The 19,319-nt window shown below is 42.0% G+C and overlaps 1 protein-coding gene across 2 annotated transcripts in view; it reads left to right on the top strand.

Moving 5' to 3' along the window:
• PLXNA2 (plexin A2) overlaps window positions 1-19,319 on the top strand; it is a 386,922-nt gene that overhangs the window by 149,645 nt on the left and 217,958 nt on the right. For both annotated transcript variants that reach the window (XM_083444223.1, XM_083444224.1), the window contains exon 4: window positions 4,816-4,950. In XM_083444223.1, coding sequence (XP_083300349.1) covers window positions 4,816-4,950 — 135 coding nt within the window. The remainder of the gene's footprint in view (window positions 1-4,815; window positions 4,951-19,319) is intronic.

The raw sequence follows: 19,319 nt of genomic DNA on the forward strand, positions 1-19,319 counted from the left end.
AACCATGTAAATGCTTGCAATTGCTTTAGGAAGCATGCTTTGTTAACAAACATGTGAGGGGGACAGCAGGAATGAGCATGCTGGTTCTGCCACCTCTATTGCTGTTACAAGGTGTCACTCTAAAGCCATGGATGTACCAGCTACATTTTAGAACCCTAATAATGCAGGGTTCTAAAATGCACGGGGAGCCTTCAAAGCTCTCCTCAGATTGTCACCTTCTGTGAGTTAGATGGTGACCAGTACAATGACAAAGGAGGGTGAAACTAGCATGTTAACCCTCTTTCTCTTCTTCATGTGTAACACCTAAGTTTTTTTATTTGATAGTCATAAGAAAATGCACAGGAATGTGCTTATTTTCCCCTCTACCATTTATTATGTACCTAGCGTTAAAGACAAGTGCCTGAATCCAACAGCAAGACTAGCTGACACAGCCAAAGTCATACAGAGAATTTGTGGCATAGGAGGGCATTGAACTGCCTCCCTAGCACCATAGTCCACTCAGGGCATTTCTTCTGACCTGAATGAGATGAGGATATCCCATTTTATGAAGGATTTGTTGATTATCTGCTCATGGAAAGAAAAGGCAATGCGTCCTTGCCAGAAACTCCAACTCAGTCATGTCTCAGTGATCAAGAAATGCCACCACGCCAGGCCTAGAAACACATTGCCTACTGGCCTGCGAGGATTAATTAAATTACAATCAGACATTTTAATGGAAGGACTTTGGAGGCTGTTGTCTTGGCAACTGTTTTAAACAGCTGGTTTAATGATGGGTGGAGAAGGAGGTTGCTGGGAGAGCTGGGCTTGGCGACAGAGCAGCAATCTGCTTTCTTAAATGTGGCAGAGATGTTGAGCAGAGATGGGGCTTTTGGAATTAGTTTTGTCTTGTCTTACCCATCATGCAACACGGCACACTTATTTTCCTTTAGGAGCTAAACCAACATTATAAATTATTATGATTGTCATTTTTGGGGGGAAAGGAAAGTGTTCTGTAAATGTTCTGATTCTCTCCTCGGCCCTTCTCGACTTCTCTCCCACCTTTCCCAGAAGCTCAGCCATCGCTAACATTTTCTTTTCATGCTTCAAACATAGCTTGACAATTAGAAATTGAGTCACTGAACAGCAAGATGGGACAATGAGCGACAGCCAGGCAGGAGGCTGCAGCAGATGGCTCCTTTGTGACAAGCTCTCCCCCCTCGCAACAGCTCAGTCTCTGTCCCCATCCTCCTAGCATGGAATCTCATGCAAGTGCTTTGAAGCGCCCCTTCGCACACAGCGGTTTTCTGGCCAGCAAGTAACAGAATCTCTGTCAGTGAGTGCCACTGGCCCATCAGGCGGCTTCATGGAGCCCTTGGTTCACATGGCTGGTCTAATCTCCCAGCCTGATGGTTGCCAATGTTTGCAGCTTGGTGTTATGTAGACACCATGTTGTAATCAAATGGCTACTCAAATATGCAAATCCTGGTAGGGAAAAGACAATGTAATTTGTTTGTTTATCCCTCCCCCCCTCTTTCCCCAAAGGCCATAAATGATTAACATTGGAAAAGAGACCCGGGAGTACTCAAAACAGTTCTGTTCCTGCTGTGTGCATAGGGGTCTGTTATAATCCAAGCAGAGTTTTCTTGCAGCAGGAGGGATTTGTATAATGAAGCCTAAAATATCACCCACACCAACAGGCCAGGAGGCCTTCGTACAGAACAAGCCAAATACCCTTCTGCTTCATTTGTTTATCAGCCAAGGACTATATTTTCATTTATTGGAGTCGGCAAATTTCAGGAGGTGACCCGTATTGGATAAAAATTTCAAACTTGTTTTTAGGTATTTCATTCTAGTGCCCAAAGTTGACAAATCCAAATGGCACTCCTCACAATGGTTTTAAAAAAGACATAATAAATGAAATAGCTCACAATTTGCTGCTTGTAACAACACCTCAAAATCTTCTGCACAAGCTGGGCAGCCTCACAGGGCTGATCTAAATCACATTTTCATTACTGATTTTAGGTAAATGCCCAGGTGTTGCTGGTTGGTAAACCCATGTCAGGGTTGTACTGTTTCATACTTTATGTGGGGCTCACATGCTTGAATACTCCTTCATTTAACACCCCCCCCCCCAAAAAAAACCCTTTAAGTGTTAGAGGGGAGACCTATGCTAGAATATTTTTCCCTGATGTTCTATTTTTGTGTGGATGAACATTCAATACTGTGATTCTGCTTAGTCCTACCTACCGGATAGCTCAGTTAGTTAGAGCATAGTGCTGATCCCGCCACGGTTGCAGGTTTGATCCCCGTAAGGGACAGCTGCATATTCCTGCATTGCAGGGGGCTGGATTAGATGATCCTCAACTTCCTTTCCAACTCTATTATTCTATGGTCTGCCAACTAAAATAAAATATTGGGGGTGAGGGTGGCTTGTAAGCCCTGGCCCAAATAATTGCTCACAAGACACAGTGCACACACATGCCCATCAACTTGGGGAGGGGGGCAGCCCCCTCAAATATTCAATGGGGGGGACGACAAAGGAACCTAGGCCCCTAGGAGTTGGCTGCTATGCTGCTGATACCTATAGCCCAAGGTGGTGATAGCCCAGACACAGGTTTACCTCTTCAATGAGAATCATTAAAACAATGGGTTGTAGGCTTCCGCTAACTAAATTTGAAAAGTCATTGTTCAAGTTTCTATTACCAGCCCAAGCTGCAATTATATATGTAATTGCTAGCTCAGACTGTGGGCTGCTATGCCACTCAGTGTACGCCATGTATAACTGATGGAAGGTTTTTGCTCTTATGTAATAAAAATATTGTTTTATTTACTTTTATGTTTTGATGCTAGAATTTGGGGCTTTTGAAACACTTTATTGCTTTGGAAGATGTGGTTGTCACCTTGGAAGGCGATAGGCACAAACATGCATGGGTGGCAGTTAGGGTCCTCTTTCCAATGCTTATAAGTCAGAAATTAATAGTTGGGTTTTTTCAGAAAAAAAGGGGGGATAGGTAAAGGTGCACTAAAGTGTTGTTTTCAAATTTGGAGCAAATGTACAAAGGAATAATGAAAAATAACCTGGGAATCGGTGATTAGAGCCCCACCTACATTGTCTACTTTTCCATCCTCTCACAGTGAAGGTACATTAAGGGTAGAAAGCCCTAGGCCTGGGCCCCAAATACAGTCCTCCAGGCCCCTCTGTCCTCCCTGACAGCTATAGCTTCCAATCCAGGCCAGAATCTTGCCCAACACTCTCCAATAACGGTAACTGAAAAAAGCAATACTTTAACTGTGGCTAACAAAGAGTTATTCCCCTCATAAGTGACTATCGTGACTTCAAATTGCATTCACTTATGTGGGGGGAAATGCAAGAAGGTTATGGCTGTTTTGGTTTCCCAGTGCAAGTGAATGGGAGAAACACAATTTGAATTCAGGTCTGAATCGATCTGGATCAGATTGGTGTCCATTCTGAACTACTGAATCAGGTCCTGCATCAGATGAGAGGGGGTATTTGCAGAGGGAATAAAATACAAATTAAGTACTGATGGTAACAGTTGCCATTCTCTCTCACACAAAGTTGTATAAATAATACAAACATTCTGGCATTGTTAAGCCAATTAACACACATAGCGTGATAAAATTAAATTTTGCTGATTCAGTCCACAAGTGAGAACCTCTTGATGAATTGTAATTCAGCAGTTTCACGTTGTAGTTTTGCTTTGAAATTCCTTTGTTCCAGTGTGGAACTATTTGTTCCAGAGCGTTCTGAAAGGTTGAAATGTTCTCCCACTGTTTTTATTAATATTGCTTTTGCTGATATTAGATTTGTTTCTGTTTGTTATTTAGTGTAGCAACTGGTCTATTTCTCCTATGTTGAACACAGGAGGGCATTGTTGACAGGTATATAGAGTTATATCGAGATACAGATATACATATTTCACATTGGAAGATGAGCTGATGTTGTGTATGACATTATTCAGACCTGTAATAGTGTTGTCAGTGTAGACAAAGGGACAGAGTTGGCATCTGGGTATGCTGCAGGGTCTGGTTCCTGTATTCGTACCTCTGTTATGTGGCCTGTTGCTCACAAATTAAATGAAGAACTGTGTTTGAATGTCTATATTCTGTTTCAAAGGAATGCATGATCAAACAATGCATTCAGGTCAAGCCTGTGTTCTGCTGACATTTAGAAGTGACACACTTGTTTTTTTCACTTCGTGAAATTGTATGAAGAATCAACACATAGTGGGGTGGGAATGAGCAAAATCATTCAGCTTCCATATATTCATTTATTATGTACACATAAAGCTGGGACAGGAAATCTGTGGCCCTCCAGATGCTTCTAAACTACAGCTCCCATCATCCCTGACCATTGGCCATGCTGGCTGGGACTAGCTGAATTCCAATACCTGCAGAGCCAAAGGTTTCCCATCCCTGACAAAGGGCTTGCATGCATTCAAGTTGTATCTGCATAGACACAACTGGAACCTGAATAGTGGGGGACCCAGTCATGAAGAAAGCCTATAAGCATCCAAGTATTCATTTATGCTCTGTGCACACAAGGTCAATGGACTTGTGGAGATTGGAGCAGGGACTCTCCTCTGTTTTCCTTTCCATTCTGTGTGCAATTTAACCACTGAATACCTAAAATGCATTCCAAATGTCGTTTGTGAATTCTTCACAGCACTCTTATAATATGCTTCCATTTGGATGTGCTGGGTATCAAACCAGCCATGCATTTACTTTCCATCGTATAGCCACTTGGTTAGGATCTGCCTGTATTTCTCCCTCACATTTAATGACAGTGATTTAACCTGCAGTATGTCTTTATTCCAGATCCGAGCAGATGGGCCTCCTCATGGTGGCATTCAATATGAAATGGTGCCAGTTTTCAAGGACGGGAGTCATATCCTTCGTGACATGGCCTTCTCCACAGATCATAATTACCTCTATGTCATGTCAGAAAGACAGGTAAGCCTTGCTCTTTAAAACCACAGTAGGCTTTAAGCTTAGCCCCTCTGCAATGGGAAAGCCTTGCATATTCCAAAGGGCTCTTAAAATTTGCTTCAGGTATGGATAGTGCCAAAGGTAGCTTTATTTTTATCTGAGTCTGGCCAGAGACAACTGTCAGTGCACCAGGGGAGGAGGAGTTTTCCTTCTCATCAGCACACTATTGTCTCTAAGATATGGAAATTGGACAGTGCCACTATGAATGAAATATGGTTCGGGGATTTGGACTTCATTCTGCTATCAAATCCGATCCCTAGCAGAAGCCACTTCCATTCATTCCTCTCCTTGTGTTTGGCAGTAGGCTACTTTTACATAGAATTGCCCTTTGTTGTTTTATTCTTCTAGATTTCAAGGTTGTGTTTGTGTGTGCAAGAGGCTATGAAATCACAATATTGTGATTGGAGATAAAATGCGTGGCAGGTGGATAGTGTTCAGGTATGTGCAGGATACAGTTTTGTTACATGTGTCTTCTGCCCAGCCATATCCTGACCTTCCCTTCTTTAGTGTTAGAAAATATAGCAGTGGCAAGGATTCTGGATGGCACTTCTGAATGTTGTTAGTGTAACATACAAAGCATGTTTAGATTGAAAGTATTTTGAGACTTTGGTACTTTTTCTTTAGAAATGTAGGAAATTCAGATACAGTCCCTTGACCAAATGATCAGCTTTACAATAAGTTTGAATGATTCTCTGATCCACCTCTAAACCTTTAAGAACTCATTGGCCCTGGTCTTTAAAATGTCTAGATATAACCAATACATTCAATCTTTTGCTTTAAATTTCACCCACACAATGCAGTTATACACCTGGTCTTAAAGGGACATGGGTGGCACTGTGGTCTAACCTACTGAGCCTCTTGGGCTTGCCGGTCGTAAGGTCAGCAGTTCGAAACTGAATGACAGGGTGAGCTCCCATTGCTTTGTCCCAGCTCCTGCCAACCCAGCAGCTTGAAAGCATACCTGCATGAGTAGATAAATAGGTACTGCTATGGGGCAAAGGTAAACAATGTTTCTGTGCGCTTTGGCATTTGTCAAGGTGTTCTGTGCACCAGAAGCAGTTTATTCATGCTGGCCACATGACCCGAAAAAAGCTGTCTGCGGACAAATACCGGCTCCCTTGGCCTGAAAGTGGAGATAAGCACTGCACCCCATAGTTGAATTTGACTGGACTTAACCATCCAGGGGTCCTTTACCTTTAACTTACCTATACCTGGTATTAGAGCAATCCATACCCCAATTCCCCACTGATATGGCTTTGTGCGGCATCCAACAGCGATCCAGCCAAATGTGCCTTCTACCCAGCAGCATGGTAGGCAGGTAGATGGGGGAGGTTGGCACAAGGGGAGCTGGTTGGAAGGACACCTCTGCTCGTTTCAAACCCACCTTCAGCCCAATGTAAGGAGGGTTTGGATTGGTCATTTAGTGCTACATCTGTGCTATCTTGGAATGGGCTGATGCGGGGAAAGAAATTGTCTCTGAGTAGTTGCAAACAGGTTCTGTGATGGGGCTCAGACTTTATCCATTCACTACTCACTAGGTTGTTCAATAATTTTTCAATTCAGTCTGAAAGGTTCAGTCTAAGACTTTACCCAAACTGGAAATAGTCACCATTTGATTGAAGACCGTGGCAACATGTGCATGAATTCTACTGGAACTAGGCTGTATCAATAGATGCAATCTAGATAGGCGGTTTCTCTTAGTGTGATACCACTGTTACCTTCACGGGTTTTCCTCTTTCTTATGAACAAGCACAATTTATCTGTGTTGTCCTCCATGAGTGTCGCTTATAATTTTCTCTACTTCATAGTGATCCCTCTGCAGTGAATTCACAATGTACATATCTCAGTTGCCCCAGGCTGTTTTGTCAGTACTTCTCATTTATCACATTTACCCTACAGCCATTGGGAATAGATGTGGGTGGTGATCCACACAACACTTCAGCTGGTGAGCATGCACTTAAGACAGCACAATTCCACTTGGATGGTATTTAATGTGAGCATGCAATTGTATGAAATTGATGGTTTGCTCTGAACTTTCTTGATGTTCAAAACTCATTTCACTAGAGAGGAAACAGGAGAGTGACAAACTCCCTCTAAACCAAATTTTAAACAGTGAGCCGGTAGCTGAGTCACTGCTTCCCAGGTTGTGTCAGCTGTTCGATTCCCTGATATTTACTGTCTTCATGGTCCTTGCTCTGAACCTGTTTATGAGTGTGATAAACTGTGCTTCTGAAAAAAGGAACCAGATTGTACCCGGCAACACCAAAATGATTATGATGGAAATTTATTGCCTTTGCAGTCCACTAGAGTCTGTTGCTTAAGGGAGCCAACACCATGTAAATAATCCAGAACCTCGACTGTAACAGATCAACTGCATTCCACTCCTGTCGGGGATGAGAAAATGCAAGAGGTCCCAGCCATGAAGCCCTGCTCTTGGGTTCATTGATTCAGTTAAGCATTTTAGTGGCTATCATTCATGGCTCTGTAATGATGAATAATTTGTCTAGTGCTGTGTGTATGGCAGTAGATGAGGGTATCATCTCAAGGAGTCTGGTTTGTACTACATTTTTATTTGTAAAATTTAACTCTTTGGAAATGGATTTTCAGAAGGCAGTATAATGGACTTGATTTTCCAGTTTTTGAATTTTCTACATTAGCGCATATTGAACAAAAAAAGACTCATAGGGTTGTATTCAATGTAGTTCTACTCAAAGTAGACCCCTTGGGCCATATTCAAATGACCGATAGTCCATAGCTAGCAGTAGGTTGGCATTTATGCATCATCAAAAGGCAGAGAAGAAAAGGCATGGACTGGCAGGGCTCCAAAAAGTGTGGGGTGGAGGCAGGGGGTCAGGAGTGTGACCCAGGAGTGGGGGCTAATGATTTATGGGACTCAGTGCTGCCTGCATGGCAGGAGCCAAGTCAGGGAGAGGAAGAAGAGTCAGGGCAGTTTGAGATGGAAGGTGTGCAGGATGTCACGGAGGAAGAAGAAACTATTCAGACAAGGGAAGGGCCAGTCCACTCTTTACTTTCTCCAACCTCGCTGTCTTCTAGGACCAGGAGGGGCTTGAAAAGGGAAAAGCAGCAACAACGTCCATGCAGGCAAAGTCTCAGGTTGCAGTCATGCAACCCCTCAGAAGACGGTATATAAGCTGGGGGAGGGGAGGGGCCCCACTGTTGCTGTAACCTGTGGACAGCTGCCTAGAGGTTAGAAAATGTGTGTGTGTGTGTGTGTGTGTATCCGGAGCACCGTGGGAGCTGCTTCTCTTGTCAATAAAGAGTTAACTATCAACTTCTTTAGCAGGAGCAGCGGTCTGTGACAGGAACACAGAACTGCTTTAGATTTGCATGGGTTAATGTGTACAGATGTAAATTTGGAAATTATTATTTAAATAGAAACACGTTGCATCTCTGCATTGTGGGGAAGACTGTGGCCAGGTGATCTGCACTGCCCAGGTGCTGACTCTTGATGTGCAACATGCCCTCTCATCTTATGGTTCTTTATCTGTAAACAAGGCATGGACTGAACAACCCTTCAAATGAGATGACTGTCCTCTGACAGGCCTACAAACAGAAGACTGTCCTCTGAAAAGTCAGACACATGGCCATCAGAGATGATAATCCTGCTGTGTGATTATTAAGTGAAAAGAGTTAGCCACCCCTGCCTTGGAGCTATAAACACAGAGTACAGTGTACCCCAGACAGCTTCGTGAATCATCATCTTCTTACAACTCATATTACAGATGGTTGTGCTCTAAGCCCTTTACCAACATCTTTCTTGCTTCTTCCCCCTTCTTGTTTGTTTAACATGCAGCTGTAGGAAGAGTTCAGTGAATCACAAAAGCTAGCTCAGCACTTCATGACCTTCAGTTGCTCCTAATAAATGTATTATGATACTGCATCTTAGATTTTTTCCCTCCTTCTTCTAATGGATCAACATGACTTCTTCTATTCTATTTTTTGTCAAAGCAGCAAATGGAGGTGGGCCCAGCTGTGAGGTGCAAGAGTTGTGCTTCCTCAACTATAATGTCCCATTGTAAATTTAAACTGGCTGATCATTTTTGCAAGGATGCCTTATCTCTAGCTTGGCAGGAAGAATTCAAAGAAACTGAACCACACACAAAGTTTCCCAATAGAGATGGAGCAGGGATGTCTACAACTCATCTGTTATGGGGTGAGAGGGCCTAAATATTCATCAGAGCTGCTAATTCTCTTAATTGTGAATTGGGGGGGAGTTACTAAATAATGAAAAATACCTAAAGTGCAATTCCATTAAGAACTGTGTTTTACTCAATGGTGAAGTGTTTTACATGTCTCCTTTGTTGTTAACCTGTTCGTGATTGTTTCTGTACCACTGTTCCCAGTTAAGAGAAGAGACTCTTCTCACAGAGATCTTAAGAAAGTGAAACATTTTTTGTGCAGAGTGCTTTTTAATGACTAGCAGGGGGAAAAAAGCATAGGTTATTTCATTGGGGACAAAAATAGAGGAAAGTAAAAAAAAGACCACCAAATTCTATCTGCAAAAGCAGCTGGAATCAAATACGAAATTTTGAAGAGACTTTGAAACTTCACTAGAGTCTGCAAAAAGAGAAGCAAAGAAAGCTGAATAAAGTTCTTCTGCCTTCACAAGTTTTGTCAGGGAGATATCCTAGTACTTCACTGGCTTTGAAATTCTGTCCATGCAGTGATGTAAGGGAGAAAAGTGTGGTCCATGTCTTTCTTTCCTATGATTTCTATTCTGCCATTTGCAATCAAAGACCCTCCCTCTGTTTTGGGCCTATTCACCATATTAAGTTATTTATTAGCAGATTATATTCCTTGACTTTCTTTGGTGGTATGCGTGTGTGTATCCGCAAAACTAGTAGAGCAGACTAGGAATCAGTTATTTTCTTAAGAGTACCATAACTTTTCCTAAGAAAAAAGATGCTTTTCTCTTAGGTATTAAAGGTCCAGAGATCCTGAAGGACCAGATTAAACTATTTATGTATGCGACCACGGCTGCACAGATTCTGTTAGCCAGAAATGGAAAGATGCTACAACTCTGACCAAGGAAGAGTGGCAGATAAAATTGATGAACTATGCTGAGATGGCAAAACTTACAGGAAGAGTTAGAAACCAGGAAGAGGTGGACTTTAATAACGAATGGGGAAAGTTTACAATCTATTGGTAGGATTGACAGAAAACTTGTAGTAAAAAATTGAACTATGGAATGATAAATGATTTATGAGAATAGAGTTATGAAAGAGATGCAAAGGAGGAAATAATTATATTAAGATCCACAATGGGGGGGGGGAGTGAAGTCAAAGGGGATTTTATGTTTATGTTTTCATTTCGCTTGTATATGTAAAATAGAAAATTCAAAAAAAGGAATCAGCTGGTGAAATTGATGGTTTGACCTTTATTCTCTGGGAAACTGCCCTTAAGCAGTAATCATAGGTTGCTGATGTCACCATATAACTTTTTATCTCTATTATTTTCCTTTTGTACAGCATTTGAAACTGAATCTGTAATGTTTTCAGCTTTGGTCTATTGAACGTAATATCTGTCTGTCAATAATTTGTCACATCTGTTTAACAGATATCCTATTTCTAGGCTATTTGTCCTGAATAAGAGAAAATGCTCTTGTTGCTTTTAACTCAGAAGCTTAACACAACTGCTCTGTACTATTGTGATCTGATCTTATGGGCTACTTTGCATGCTATGAGACAGAAATGCTCTTTTCCTCATTGAGCATTGCAATATGTGGAGGACAGAGGAGTGTCTGAAAATACCTGGGAGATTCAGTTGGCCAAAGTTCCTGAGCTCTCGGTGTATTTTCAAACAAATGCATCTTTCCTTGCAGATCTTTCTCACTTGGTGCCATTGTCTTAGCTTGACGTGAGCTGTGAGCAAGCCTCTCCAACTGTTAAGAGATAATACTAAATCAATCATATGAAGAGAAACAATTTTAGCTTGAAATGTGTCAGGATAAGCCATGTGCTCTATCTGTCAACCAAGCACAGTTCCCAAAATTTTGTCAAGCGCTGGAATTACAATGATTGGCACCTAGGATAAGACAATGTAGTTGCAGCAAGGTGCAGCGAGGCAAATAGGACACGGTTGATTCTCAGAGGCTGGGGTCACAGGCTAAACTTCTACTGCACCCTTTTATTTTCTCCCACATGAGTGTATCTCATTGCATTCTACAGGGACAAGGAGTACAGCATGACTCTCGTCACATTATGGCAATTGTGTGAGGGGCAATGCCTGAAGTGTGCTACGGAACAGTATTTTCTCCACATGTGGTCACTATATATATCCCTAGGAATCCTGCGCAGGTTTGGAGGGCTACATGAAAAAATGGAGTACCATTTTATATCTGTGCTATTTTGAAAGTTGTTTCACAGCATCCATACTTAAAATAATGTGCTATAAATTGTCTCTGACAGAGAAGCAAAGCCGTTTGTGCTTCTGCATATGTGGAATAGCAGCAGGTGATTCTGCAACTCAGGATGAAGATCGCTGACACAGGGTGATATGCTGTGTCAGAGAAGCTAGAAATTGCAGTGACTGTTGCAGGCAAAACTGAGGCCCACTGGCACATCTGCACTGAGAGAATTTGTGAGGAGCCATTTTTAGCTCGCTTCCCAGCATGAGCTGCCTTGCGTTTCTCAAAAACATCCAAATTCAATTAGCATGTTTTTATGTGTGTGCTTTCTAAAGAAAATACAGCGCTGAATCCTGGGTCCTTGCTGCTATTTCTGCTAGTGATTTATTTTTATTTTTATTTTTTGCTTGCTTCTGCAGAAATTAATGAGCCCTGAGGATACACAATTGGGCATGTTGCACCTGGAGTCACGCTCAGTGATTACACAACAGTTTGAGGGGTTAAAGAGAAAACAACAGCAGAACACTTGTAAATGTCCAGGGATTGCCACCAGCTCACACAGTGGAGGCAGATTCATCCTGCTGTGGTCCCCAACCCCCATATTGGGAAGCAAATCCCACTGATATTAAGTGGACTTCCTTCTGAGTATACTAGTGCTGTACCAAAATTTGCCTCTGGTTTTTTGGAGGTTTTTGTCCACTGTGAAAGAGGCTTAAACTTTTCTGCCTCATTCTTAGGACACTTGAGGATTTCTCTGGCGACTGTGGGAAACCATGTATTAATACTAGTTCTGCTGTGGTTTAATGCCTCACCACCACCACCTTTAGAGTTTTTGTGATGGATCACTGATCTGTCATTTGAACAACTACTTTCTATGCACCCAGTTCCTCTTCTGTATAAAGGTAAAGGTACCCCTGCCCGTACGGGCCAGTCTTGACAGACTCTAGGGTTGTGCGCCCATCTCACTCAAAGAGGCCAAGGGCCAGCGCTGTCCGAAGACACTTCCGGGTCACGTGGCCAGCGTGACATCGCTGCTCTGGCGAGCCAGAGCTGCACACGGAAACGCCGTTAACCTTCCCGCTAGTAAGCGGTCCCTATTTATCTACTTGCACCCGAGAGTGCTTTCGAACTGCTAGGTTGGCAGGCGCTGGGACCGAACAACGGGAGCGCACCCCGCCACGGGGATTCAAACCGCTGACCTTTCGATCGGCAAGCCCTAGGCGCTGAGGCTTTTACCCACAGCGCCACCCGCGTCCCTCTTCTGTATACCTTACCCGTAACCCTCCTTTCCACATAAAGCCTCCTTACATCACTTCATTCTTTGAGCATGGCTTGTTCACACTGCACGATAGCTCTTTTCCATTGCTTGAGTAGCTCAAAGAGACTGTTGTAAACTTGGGACCTTGCTGTTCCCAAATCCTGCCTAATGCTTTATTTAGGAAACATAGGTTGTTCTCATTCCTTGGCTTCACCTGTGGAAATAATTCTTGAAAGAGAGAGAATAAGTGAACAATAGAGCACCTGAAATGATTTCTCATGGCTTATGTGACATTTTTACACTGGCTTGATGTAGTTCAGAGACCCTTATGCAGAATATTATGAACAGAGCTGCACTCATGCCTGTCACTCGGCGGGAGGTGGGAGAAGATTAATGCCATGCCCTAAAGATTCTCCTCACGTTGCAGGGAGAAGGGCAAGACAGTCAAAGCAGAGGGAAGGCTGGGCCCCTGCCTGTATAAATGATAGGCCTTCTTACACCAAGCCTAGGGGAGGCAGGTGAACTCTGTATGGAAGAGGTGGGAACATTGACTCTTGAAGGTTATTTGAATTAAAAGGGTGGAGGGGCGTTCTTCTTTTAACTGCAGCCAGAGAAGAGCCACAGAAAGGTTACATACATAGTTCAGTTCAAGGAAACCTTATTGCCATGAAAAAACTTTACATAAATTGCCAAGGTTTGTGAAAGCGATAGATCCCCTCAGGCCAATCCCAGGAAGTTTTCATTGGACCAGGTAATTAGCATTTGCTATGGGGGAGTCATTCCAAGAAGTTGTGAAAGGGAAGACATGAGGGAATAGATGGGTTTTCTGCTCATTACCCAATACCAAAGTTTGGTGTGCAATTTATTCCAGTACAGCTGGAGGGTATCTCTTTACCCTCCTGAGTGAAGCTAGGCATACTAATCAACATCTACATAGGATTGCCACTTCGTCCACGGGGGGAGCTGCCTCGACACCAAGCCTACTGTTGTGTCTGAATTTGCACATGTGAATTCATTTAAATTTAGGCAAATTTAAAATCGGCGATTGCCGAACACTAAGATCACCCAAACACTGCAAGATGACAGAGCCAAAATAATGAGGCTATTTTAAGGTTGACCTGATCAGAGTTAAGAAAATGGGGTGGAGGGGTCACTCAAGCTAGCACGGAGAAAATATATTGCCCTTGTAATGCATAATAGTATTAAGAAGAACTGTAAGCATTGTATCCGTTTCTATCCGTTTAAAGTTTCATAATTGCAGACAATTATGAGATGTGTCATTAATTGTTTTAATTGCTATAAGGGCTGAAGATTAAGAGTGCAGTTTAGATTGGAGGGGTGGGTGGAGAATCAGGGTCCTTGGAGGATTTCTGAGGATTTGGTTCTCGTGGATCCAAAACTAATGGCATATTGCCCTGCATCAGCCCTTTCAGAGCTTTCTGCCCACCTGCGCATAGACCATGGCGTAGCAGATCACCATCACAAATTCCTCTCTTTCTGCAGAGGCTAATGGAGACGCACCTACAGACCATGCATAACTAAATATATTGCTGGCCCAGTTAGCTTTTAGTGCTGGGATACTTGTAGAAATAAATTTGTATTTTTATTTTGTATTACTGTTGTACCGTGGATGTTTTTCATCATTAAAGCTGTGTTGTATGTACTTTGCTCAGGAAGTCAGCCAATAAATATTTTGAATAATAAAAGCATGTGACGTACGACTGTATTATAAAACCTTGTATTAAAACAGATTCCAGTGAGTCCTCTCACCATGCCCCCCCCCCAAATTCCAATATTTTTCATCAGAAAAGATGGAATCAAGACACACTTGGGTGTGTAGTAAAGACGGTAAATGGGTTTTAAAAGCAATCCAAATCCCCTGAAATCCTCCAAAAACAATCTAAACTTTTCTTGCTAGTTTTTCTATTCTGGGAACGCTTGCGAATATGTTTGTGTAGCATTCATCATTTTGTCTATCAGTAAATTTCAATTGTTATCAAGGGATCTGTTTCAGTGATGTGTGCAGGAATGTGGGAATTGACATTTACTAATAAAAATAAAATCCTGCCAACTCTATACAGAAAAGCTCCATAGGAATGCGAGTTCCAAGAGCCTGTAATTAGAACTTGCACCTGGTGCCCTGTCACAAAGTCTCACAGCAACTTACATTGATGTTGACTTCATAGTCTTCTTGCTGTTTTGAAAAGTAAGAAAGGGAAAGTTATGGGAAAGACAAAGGAGTTTTTTGACTCTGTTACATTAATGCTGGGAGGGTTGGTTTCTTCTTGAATGATGTGAACACCTACAATTCTGGCTATGTTTGTCAGCAAGACCATTCCAATAATTGGCAGGGCTGCAAAGAGATTAAAAGTGTGTTCCCAAAATTTGGAAATATTTAAAGATACAGGGGAAACACTATACATTTGCAAAGGAGTGCTTCAGTCTCAATCTGAAAATATAGCAAATAAATATTTTTTTCTTTACTAGGACTGTCATTCACTTCAATAATAAATCTTGGTTCATTTCAAATGAGTTTTAGTCAATTAACTGGTGGATTATCGGACTGAATATGTTTATGCATAAAAAGAATGATAAAGATAAATTAAAAGTGTGATGAAATAACATCACCAGCTCACTATATCATCTGCAGAGTCCAATATATTATTTTACCCTTACATTGTTTGCAGTCTTGCTGCTAGTATTCAGAGATACACTCCCTCTGCTTATGTTAGCTGTTGTTGCCAATAGCCATTTATACTTCCTCCTGTTTAATCCAGCAGATCCAAGTAGGCTGAACCAATGTCAAGAAGGTGGCTTGGTGGCTCTGTCGCATTAGACTTGCCACTACTGTAAATGTTGGTTGATTATTGTATCTTATTTACTGCATGGTCCAAAATCATTCTGATACTAAACTGCAAACCAACAACTGAATTTCAGTGCCTCTCTGGGCCCAGATTTTCTCCCACATCACACACACAATCCTTTTTCTTTTCCTTCAAGGCAAATAATGCTGTTCCTTGGAGCTTATTTCTTGCAACACTTTTATTAAACACAACACAAAATGCTTAATCAATTAATCGGTTCAGTTAATTGACTAATGTTGCTGCTCCGCTCTTCAGGGGTTTCTGAAAATACAGGATGTGTTGTGCATTTTCAAGATTTAGTGCTAGTCTGAGGATGAATGTACAGTACTCAGGGCAAGTTGTTGTCAGTATCTCCCAGAACACTAGTTGTTAAATTTTATTTTCTTGAGCACTACTGCTCCAGTTTGCTTATTCTTGGCAGACCACGTTTCTTCCTTTATGGCCTCCATGTGAGAAGCCACTTGAAAGACCTGAATTAAAATCAAACTTCCCCTGCCCTCCAGTGGAAGTCTGCTGGACACCTGGGCTAAAGGGAGAGGAGAATCATTGCTATCTTGCAAGTGGATGCTATTAGATTTATACAAGATCCATTGAGCTGCAATTGCCTTGTGTGTGCATCTTGTAGATGTGCCCATGAGTGCTCATATGACCAGAGGTGGAGCCTATTGCTTTCTGCTGTCTGTGTGGAGTTAGAGCCCTACTGTGTGACTTGGCCTTGACTCTGCATGATGTACCGTACCACCTGCCTCCAATTTCTAAACTGCTCTAACTCATCTTCTTCTGAAATTTGGACAGCTTGTACCTCTTACCTAGGAAATGCTCCAGACCATATTTCCTAGGACAAATGTTCTTAATTTTATTATTGGCCGACTGCTACACTACTGTTCCACACCACACTATCAGAATTTCTTGTAAAGAAAGCTGTTGTCATATGTGTATCTATTTTTTGTCACCTCTCAAAGCACCCTTTGCTGGTTGTGAAGTAATTGCCTAGCAAATGTTTTAGTGTCGGGAGCCACAGAGGCACAGGAGCCTCTGGAAGTAAATTGTAATGAAACTCAGTGCCCTATAACCCTAAAATGTGTAAGTCCCATGAAAACAGCTTTGTGTTTCAGCTGGATTTTCTGGCTGGTGAGTCCGGCATGGGGTTGGGGTTGGGGGGGTTGGACAAGGAGTAAATGCTAGATGCCCAGATGATTTACAAGCATTTAGGATTGGGTTGAAGGGTACAAAAAGTAAAGAAGGGCCATCAATTGATCAGGAAGGCCATAAATGTTCCTAGTGTCCTGAAAAGAAGTGAGATGAACCAGCAAAAATGCATTAGGATGGAAAGAGCTGGGAAATAAAATGAGGAGGTTAAAACGCAAACCATTTTAAATTTGAAGTTAAACTGCTTTTCCAGATGGTTTTCTATACATGATCCTGAATATAGTTGCTGCACTGAAACCAGGGAGCTCTGTTGTTGTTAAGTTAATCAAATATATTTTGCTCAATGTTTACACCCATTCTGGTGAGATATCTCTTCTGATAATGATTATGCTGGATGGGTGGAATACATAAGGTTGAGATTGATTGCAGTTGGAACAGGCTTTAAAAAAGTAACGGTTTGGCTTATGTATTGAGAGCTGAAGCTATAGGCTCTCTCATCTTAATGGAATTCATGGCATACTTTAAAAAAAAATGAAATACCTATATATACCTTTTCCAATCTTGCCAAGTTCTGTGTTAAGGCAAGATGTTAAGGCACTTACTGGTCATGTACACACACTTCAGAATTTAAATAAATCTGCACTTTGTGTAGACGTGCAAAAGAAAAAAAAGAATTGTAATTGGGTCAGAAACCTGCATTTACAAATGTTTCCCCTTGAGTGGAAATTAAAATGAACATTTTCAGATTCTGAGCATACCCACCTGCAGCGTTTAAATAGTTTTGAGTAGAATTAATGGATCCCTTAAAAGCAGCAGTCCATCTCACCTTCCTAACCCTGCCCATCCACCCCCACCCCAGTAAACAGCAGCAGCACCAGTGTTGGGAGGCTAGTGCCATGGCACCACTCCACTCCACTACTGTTCACACAAATGTAGAAGAGGCCAAAGCAGATATCCAGGAAGATATCATGGAGTCTTCTGACTGATACCAGCTGGACTACAACTCCCATAATTCCTGGCCACTGGCTATTCTGGCTGCAGTTGATGAGAGCTGGTGTCCAACAATATCTGGAGGGCCACAGGTTCCCCATAACACTAGTTTATAAGAAATTAAACTACAGGAAATTAAGCTTAAGGAAAGTCTATGATAGGGGTGGCTTGAGAACTACATTACCCCGATAAAAAGCTTTGGGGCAGTAGTGGACCAGGTTTCCCAGTGTGATGAGGTTGCCATGCAGTCACTCCTGCTCTTTAGAAGGGACCTAGTCCTCTAAGAAGGTCTTTCCAGCTTCACGGAAGACACTGAGTTCATTTAAAAAAGAAAAAAAAGCTGTACCCACTATGCATAGTAGGCCAAAGTGTGAACAAGATGGATCCCCCTAGGAAGCACGAGGACAGATCTTACTGTGTGAGCGGATCCACTCAAGAGCAGTCAGTCCTAACTCCTGTCAAGTCCTACTTTCATGTCACCTCATGATCAAGTGTATCGAAGAGGACTAAAAAATCGAATAGGCTTAGCAGGATATAATTTCCACTGTCAGTTTCAAGATACAGATCAGTGACTACAAGGATGCTGCTGCTGCCTTATAGGGATGAAAACTGGGCTGGTATGGCTTCTTGTTGAGGAAGTCCTTGGTTAGAGAGGGATTGGCAAAGAAGGATGCTCCTGTTGGCTCATTACTGCCCTTTCCCCTCTCATTAAGGCATTCGACTTTTAGATTAAACTTCCAGGTTCTCTTTTTCCTGTAATCACTTAAACGTAATAGAGAAATCTGGCTAAAATTAGTCTGAGGTCATTTAAGAGAAGCTACCTGACAAGCAAGACGTTTTAATTACTTTTAATTGATCTAAAAAAAGAGCATAAGCAGGTGGGATAACATACTGCTTCATTTTTCTCTGCTAGCAGATAATTTGTCCGATTTTAAGAGTGCTAGCACTTGTCCTTGCCTAAGTCAATCTTAGGACATTTCTGAATTGTCACTCAATTTGCACACGCATGCACACAATCACAATATCCCATGGACATTATTGTCTATTCAACAGGGGCCATTCCGCAAAGTATTACTGTAAGCTCTGTGTCTGTCTTTCAAACCGCATGGCTGTGTGTTTGTCTGTGTTTAATATTATCACATAATTTGCAAACTACACGTGATTGAGGGGATGAGAGGTTAAAGCTGGTTTTCTCCTTTTGAATGAAGAAAATCCAACATGAATTTATTCTAGCAGAAATTACTATTAATGTCTTTGCTCTGAGTGCACTGGCTTTTCAGAAAGTGCAATGCTTTATGCAGCATTTCAGTCTCTCTTTTTAATGTTGTTTAGAATTACTCACTTTTAATTCCCCACTTAATCCTTTCCCACCTGCCTATCTGAGCCCCAAGGTTCCCAGCATGAACTTGCCTTGATGTTCATTTCCTTTCCCATTTTTATCACATTCCTGTTGTTTAATTGTCCGATCAGCAGTCACCACACTGAAATGTTTCTAGCTTTCTCATAAAGGAAGCATAGTTTCTACCAATGCCAATGCAGAAGTAATGGCGAAATGGCTTTGGCTTTTCACAATGGGTAATACTTAAAATCCATGTTTTCCCCCTACAACCACCTGAGTCACACCCACACCATACATTTAAAGCACATAGCTTTCCCCAAAGAATCATGGGAACAGTAGTTTGATATGAGTGCTGGGAATTGTAGC

The sequence above is a fragment of the Podarcis tiliguerta genome (genome assembly GCF_965153285.1).
Source record: "Podarcis tiliguerta genome assembly, chromosome: 6".
NCBI classification, from domain to species: domain Eukaryota; kingdom Metazoa; phylum Chordata; class Lepidosauria; order Squamata; family Lacertidae; genus Podarcis; species Podarcis tiliguerta.